This window comes from Cibotium barometz, chromosome 20, assembly GCF_041138505.1.
Source record: "Cibotium barometz isolate CiBa-2024 chromosome 20, ASM4113850v1, whole genome shotgun sequence".
Taxonomy (NCBI): domain Eukaryota; kingdom Viridiplantae; phylum Streptophyta; class Polypodiopsida; order Cyatheales; family Cibotiaceae; genus Cibotium; species Cibotium barometz.
Window position 1 is genome coordinate 28,957,513 of NC_141065.1, and position 6,806 is coordinate 28,964,318.

The following is a 6,806-nucleotide window of genomic DNA, read 5'->3' on the forward strand; positions in this document are numbered from 1 at the left end:
ACATGAATGATCCTTAGCTTCCAGGTTGTGGTTTCAACTATTTTGATGCACCTTTGCTTCACTCACCACACACACGGTGTGGCACATGCCTTGTGTGTTGAAGGGCCATGCTATAGCCCAAGAGGCAACTTAGTACTTGTGAGAAACTTCATAAGAAACTTCTTATGAAGAAATAATGGTGTAGAGGTGTTCCATGCAAGGCTAACTCAATTAATGAAATGCTGCGATGGAGCTAAAATGTTGCCTTGTGTAAAAAGAAATTGATTTTAGAAATTTTATTAGTAAATAGAATTGCAGACTGAGATGATCAACGGAGTTAGTTGTTTTAGTGCTTGCGTAAAAAATGGATGAAAATTTCATCAGTATAAGTAGAATTGAAGACCAAGATGATTCGCGAAGTTAGTTATTTTAGTGCTTGTATGAAAATTGGGTTCTTGTGAGCCAATGTATCCCATTAGGAGGAACCAAGTTTGCGTGGACCCGAAATGGCATGAACTACTTCTAAAATTCAGTACCCCCCCCCTCTCTCTCTCTCTCTCTCTCTCTCTCTCTCAATATTTAAAAAAAATAATCAGTACACAAGAAAAAAGAAAAAGATCAAAAGAAAGAGAAAATTGAAAACCGATCCTGTCACGCGGGCAAGTAGGCTGTTTACGTTTAGAGCGCTACTTTGAGAGAGAGAGACGCAATTCATTGAGGCTTTGACAATCCTAAACCAGGTTTCTCTCTGCCTCTGTATGTTACTCTGCCTCATCAATGGGAAATTAAAGTCTGTTTGTACAATCGCAGATGTGCTAGGTTTCTTTGATATTCCTTTGAATGACAAGTCTGATGTATGTATGTAGCAACTCCTATGGAAAACGTGTCTATGAGTGCACATTTGGCAACCTGTTTTTACCCACATGGATCCATTGATGTATGCGCAGAAAACATTCATTGGCGAACATGGACCCATCCATGTAGGTGCAGAGAATATCATCATTTGCATGGACCCATCTATGTTTGTGCAGAAGAATATTGTGCATGGCATGGGGTTTCTATTTAATCATTCTCATTGATCCACAAGATTACCCACATGGATCCATTGATTTATGTGCAGAAAATATTATCATTCTCATGGACCCACATGGACCCATCTATGTAGGTACAGAGAACATTATCTTTCACATGGATCCATCTATGTTTATGCAGATATCATTCACATGCACTGTTGCCTATACCGAGGGTTCTCTGTATAGAAGCCTATTATTTGCATGTACCTACAAGGGTTCTCTGCATATTTAGAGAAGCCTTTTGATTATTTTCATGAACCAAAATGGGTTGCCTGTACTAAGGGACATGGTATATGGCCTTTTGCAAGAATGCACCCAAAAGAAAGACCTTGCAGCTGCCCGACAAGTACACCTTTGTATGATCACCCATGGCCTTGATTCAGTTGCTGTCCTAGGCGACCATCTTATCCGGCTGTTTGCTTCATCAAGTGGTAGCTTGCTGGAGGCAAACCAAGTGTTTTGCAAGGTTTCAAAACCAAGTGTCTTCACTTGGAATGCAATCATTCTAGCTCATACCATATTCGGAGAAGGTGAGAGGGCTCTGGATTTATATCACCAAATGCAGCAGAAGGGTACAGAATCCAACAATGCCACGTACACATGCATCTTGAAAGCCTCTAGCTGTACTGGAGTCGTTGGACAGGGTAGGCTGTTGCATCAGCAAATCGTCGAAAATGGGGCTGAATTAGATTTGGTTGTCGGAAATGCCCTGGTTGATATGTATGCCAAATGCGGCAGCTTGAATGAAGCACACAATGTGTTCAACAACCTTCCAAATCGAAGTGTGGTGTCATGGGGAGCGATGTTTGCTGGATATGCTCAGCAAGGAGATGGATGGGGTGCTCTTGAACTTTTCAACAAGATGCAACAGGATGCTGTGGAGCCAAACGGTTTCATATACTCATGTATGTTGAAAGGTTGTTGCAACATAGGAGTGGTAGAAGAAGGCAGGCTGATACATGCGGAAGTGATCGGGTCTGGATTTGATCTTGATGTGGTCGTGGGGAGCAGCCTTATTGATATGTATGCTAAATGCAGCAGCTTAGAGGATGCATACAAAACATTTCGAGCACTGCCGAACAAGAATGTAGTGTCGTGGGGTGCATTAATCACAGGGTTTGTGGACCATGGGCATGGCTTACCTGCCTTAGAACTTTTTGTTGAAATGCAAGGAATAGGCATAAAACCAAACCGAGTTATATTCTTGTGTGTTTTGCAAGCTTGTGGTAGCATTGGAGTCGTGAGGTTGGGCAGGTTGCTACATGATCAGATTGTCAAAATGGGGCTCCAAAATGAGCTAACAATTGGGAGTGTGCTTGTTGAAATGTATGCTAAATGTGGAAATTTAGGAGATGCACTCAGAGTATTTGATAAACTGCCAAGTTCAAATCTGGTGGCTTGGGGTACGCTCATAGCAGGGTATACTGAACATGGCAAGTGCTCAACAGCTGGGCAGTATCTTCAAGGCATGAAACAACAAGGCTTACAGCCAAGTGATCTCATGTATACTAGCTTACTTTCAGCATATTGTCATGCTGGATCATTTGAAGAGGGCTGCCATTCCTTCAAATGCATGATGGATAGCCATGGGATTGCACCAAGCATAGAGCATTATAATTGCTTGGTTGACATTCTAGGTCGTGCTGGGTACTTGGAAGAGTCTGAATATCTGCTTCAGACTATGCCAGTTTTACCAGATATTGTTGGGTGGATGGCTTTGCTTATGAACTGCCGCACACATGGTAATGTGAAGCTAGCAAAACACTCCTTCAATCAAGCTGTTCAATTAGGTCCTGATCATGCTTCAAGTTATGTGCTAATGTCAAACATTTATGGCGATGCACTCACGTGGCAGGATGTTTATAATGTACACAGGTAGAGAATATGTGTAGGTGCTTACAAGGAGCCTAGCAAAGCTTTATGTCTGCAACTTCATGTCATGTTAAGAGCCTACCTGCTGGTGGTGGTGCCAGGAACTGTGTCTATATGCACTTCTCAGATATGTGATGAAGCTATACACAAGCATTAGGACATTTCGGGATAAGCCACAAGGATTTATTAAAGAAGCTTCAAGTGGAACATTTGAAGAGGGCTGCCATTCCTTCAAATGCATGATGGAAAGCCATGGGATTGCACCAAGCATAGAGCATTATAAGTGCTTGATCGACCTTCTTGGTTGTGCTGGGTACTTGGAAGAGTCTGAATATCTGCTTCAGACTATGCCAGTTTTACCAGATATTTTTGGGTGGATGGCTTTGCTTATGAACTGCTGCACACATGGTAATATGAAGCTAGCAAAACACTCCTTCAATCGAGCTGTTCAATTAGGTCCTGATCATGCTTCATGTTATGTGCTAATGTCAAAACATTTATGGCGATGCACTCACATGGCAGGATGTTTATAATGTACACAGGTAGATAATGTGTGTAGGTGCTTATAAGGAGCCTAGCAAAGCTTTATGTCTGCAACTTCATGTCATGTTAAGAGCCTACCTGCTGGTGGTGGTGCCAGGAACTGTATATGCACTTCTCAGATATGTGATGACGCGATACACAAGCATTAGGACGTTTCGGGATAAGCCACAAGGATTTATTAAAGAAGCTTCAAGTGGAACATTTTGCATTGGATTAGCATGCTTTTGCCAAGCAACATGCTGAGCAAAATACAAGATGCCCTGGCTCCCGAAAGGCAACTGCAGCTGCACCAAGAGAAACAAAACATGGCTTGGGAAGAGGGCAAAGTAGTTGCTTGATGAGGGCAAAAAACAGCATGAGGCAGAAGAATGAGCTATTGTCCAAGAGGCAACTGTGTGAATTAGAGACCATGTATCTGGATAGAACCTAGACTTACATATCATGTCAAAGATCTCAAGCCCTCTAGCATGTTGCTCTTGCCAAGCAACATGCTGAGCAAAATACCAGATGCCTTGGCTCCCGGAAGGCAGCGGGAGCTACACCAAGAGAAACAAAATATGGCTTGGGAAGAGGGCAAAGTAGTTGCTTGATGAGGGCAAACAGCAGCAGTTCGAGATGCTTGTTTCCAGCATTGTGAAGAGCTGAAGGAAGCTTGTGGCCATGACCGAGACAAGACAACGAGGCAGAAGAATGAGCTATTGTCCAAGAGGCAACTGTGGGAATTAGAGATCATTTATCTGGATAGAATAGACTTACATGCCATGTCAAAGATCTCAAGCACTCTAGCCGAGACAAGCTCTATAGAGCTCACGACTCCCCCCCCCCCAACCAAACCCACTTTGAGTAGATCCTTCTGTAGTAGCAACTTGCCCACCTGAAGGTGACTTGATCTCTCACCCAATGGCGGTACAATTATGGCCACAAATCAGCTCAGATGCCGCTGGGGAGCCTGCGGGAATTTGAACTTGGAACCTCCCCTTTCCTGGTCACAAACCCACACCGCTAGGCTACCCTCCCATTGGCTCTAGCTCATGACTTTGAACATTTGATCTATTGAAAAAGTTAAGGGCAAGAAGCATCAGATGAATGATGCAGCACACCAAGATCTTCGCAGATCAGCTTACGCTGCCTGGATCGTGTTTCTGTCGTCCAAACCATTCTTACCTGCCACACTGGGGCCTGTGATGACAAATGATGCCTCCGTCTCCTCTGGTCAGAGGGTCCTGTGCTTCAGGTGTGGAGAAAAGCGGGGTTCCACTCTTGCATGACTTGTGAGCTCCCCTGATGGCCCTCCCAGCAGCTGCAGAATGTGTGTGTGGGGTAGGTCCAGATGAATCTAATGTTCTCCTCTGGGGAGCTGGCTTGACCCTAAGGCCTTACTGCTCTCTCTCTTTTTCTTTTTTTCAGGTGCACACTTGAGGGCCCACAACATGTACTAGGATGTGGGCTTGATGGTCTCACCACGTGTGTGGAAGACAATCAGGAAGGCCTTTCAAGGTTTGTAGAGGATGCAGAAGAGAAGTGAATCTACAAACACAACGTGCTGATGACGAGAACTGACTATGGGGTGCAAGAGAATCAAATGGTACAGTTTGAGAAGCTGATAAATTTGGATGTTGCTCCACAATCCTTGCTGCTTAACCCTTATGACAGCTCCAGCAAACCCATCAAGGAGGTGGGCTACAAGTGCTCCAAGACGACACTCCTAACCCCTACAGGGCTGGCCTCTCATCACTTCACACACTATTGGAAGATATCCTTGCAGATCTCAAAGCATGAACACATATAAACTGCAGATGCTGAGTTATGGTAAGCTTGGAGATCAAACAAGTAAGCTATACCAATTTTTATGTGATTGGAACCATGAGATTGGTGATATCTATACTGACAAATGATCGATACGTCATTATTTTCCATTTCTTTGAAGAGATTGGTGATATATAGATTCACAAATGATCAGTTCTTGACAAGGTTGCATCTGTACGTACTTACCTTATGATAAGGTACGTTTTAGTGTACGGTACGGATCCGGAAGTGGCAGATTTTTTTTTTTGTTTTTTGGTTTTTTTTTCCTCCCCTCCCCTCCAACTGGCCTTTGGCCCAAGATCTCCCATAGTTACCACATTTTCCCCGCCCGTAGGCGCTTATTTATCCACCTGCAGGTGATACCACCGAGGAAGCACCAAGGGCGGTTTTGAACCCACGACCTTTTGGTCCTAGGCAAACACCTTCACCACTTGAGCTATCACCTAATTGGCTGTATGTGGCAGTTTTTAAAAACATTTTGGGCCAAAAAAAACCCTAGGCCAGCTGTCGTCGGTGATTTTAGCCGTCTCCACACGTTGGGGACACCCAAGTAGGTGAGGATACATGCGCTTTCTTGTTTAACTTGTGTGTTTTATCGCACAATATGCATATACTTTTGTTACTAACAGCTTAGCAACGAGAGATGATGATGATGCGTTGCTAGCCGTTGCGGTCACCGCCATTGCAAAGCTAGAGTATGATAGCGAAGGAAACATGTTGACAGATGGAGGTCTTGAATCTTTATCTTCTTCATCATCTGATGGTGATGAAGTGGATTGATCATTGAGCGCTCTGCAATGTGCATTGATAGTGACACTAGTGACTAGAACTATTATTTTTTGGCTTCTCTAGAAAGTGAACTGACTTTTAACTTTTAAATTTTGATTGATTGCTTATAGTATGTCACCCATGTTATTAATGTGTACTGAACGTTTGAGTGATTCCATTTCGTGAAACCTATTTATGCTTTTGTTTACTGAAAGCTCTCATTTTGGTAATTGTGTTGTTTAGAAATGAATTGTTTTTCAAATTTAAAGTTTGCAGTTATTCATTCGTTTTTATGTATATATATACACTATATAGTATATTTTTTTTATGTTTTTACGTACCTTACGTATTTAACGTACCTCAAAATCTCAGCTCGTACCTTACGTACTTGATTCGTACGTACCTTACGTACATTTCCACCTTGGTTCTCGAGTTGGTGATATCGAGACTCACAAATGATTAGTACATCAATATTGTTGCTACAGGAATGCATGCCGGTGGCAATGTTAGACTATAGTAGCGGGTTGATCCAAAGAATAGCTAGTGAAGTGTTGTGGAAAATTTACCCTACAAGTATAACCTAGAACATTGTATAGTTTGTGTTTTACTTTTTAAGGGCCAAAAATATTGATGCACAAAATTTGGGGATGTAGTGTGATGTATGACTTAGATAGACACATACAATGGCATTCTCGGTGTGGCAACATGTCATTTTTAAGGCATTCAGTTCATGCATGATTACAACCCATTCATTGTTTAGGCACC

At 42.8% G+C, this 6,806-nt stretch overlaps 1 protein-coding gene across 5 annotated transcripts; it reads left to right on the forward strand.

The window, feature by feature from the left end:
- The first annotated feature begins 600 nt into the window (after window positions 1-600).
- Window positions 601-6,160, forward strand: LOC147627758 (putative pentatricopeptide repeat-containing protein At3g15130). 5 transcript variants are annotated; one of them, XM_086814714.1, is made up of 3 exons: window positions 601-719; window positions 846-4,787; window positions 4,875-6,160. In XM_086814714.1, the coding sequence occupies exon 2, from the start codon at window positions 1,306-1,308 to the stop codon at window positions 2,929-2,931; it is 1,626 nt and encodes a 541-aa protein (XP_086670840.1). In that variant the 5' UTR covers window positions 601-719; window positions 846-1,305; the 3' UTR covers window positions 2,932-4,787; window positions 4,875-6,160. The 5 variants fall into 5 exon arrangements, with proteins under 5 accessions (XP_086670840.1, XP_086670843.1, XP_086670842.1 ...); XM_086814717.1 differs by having other exon boundaries at window positions 846-4,738; XM_086814716.1 differs by having other exon boundaries at window positions 602-719; window positions 927-4,787.
- Window positions 6,161-6,806: the final 646 nt, after the last annotated feature.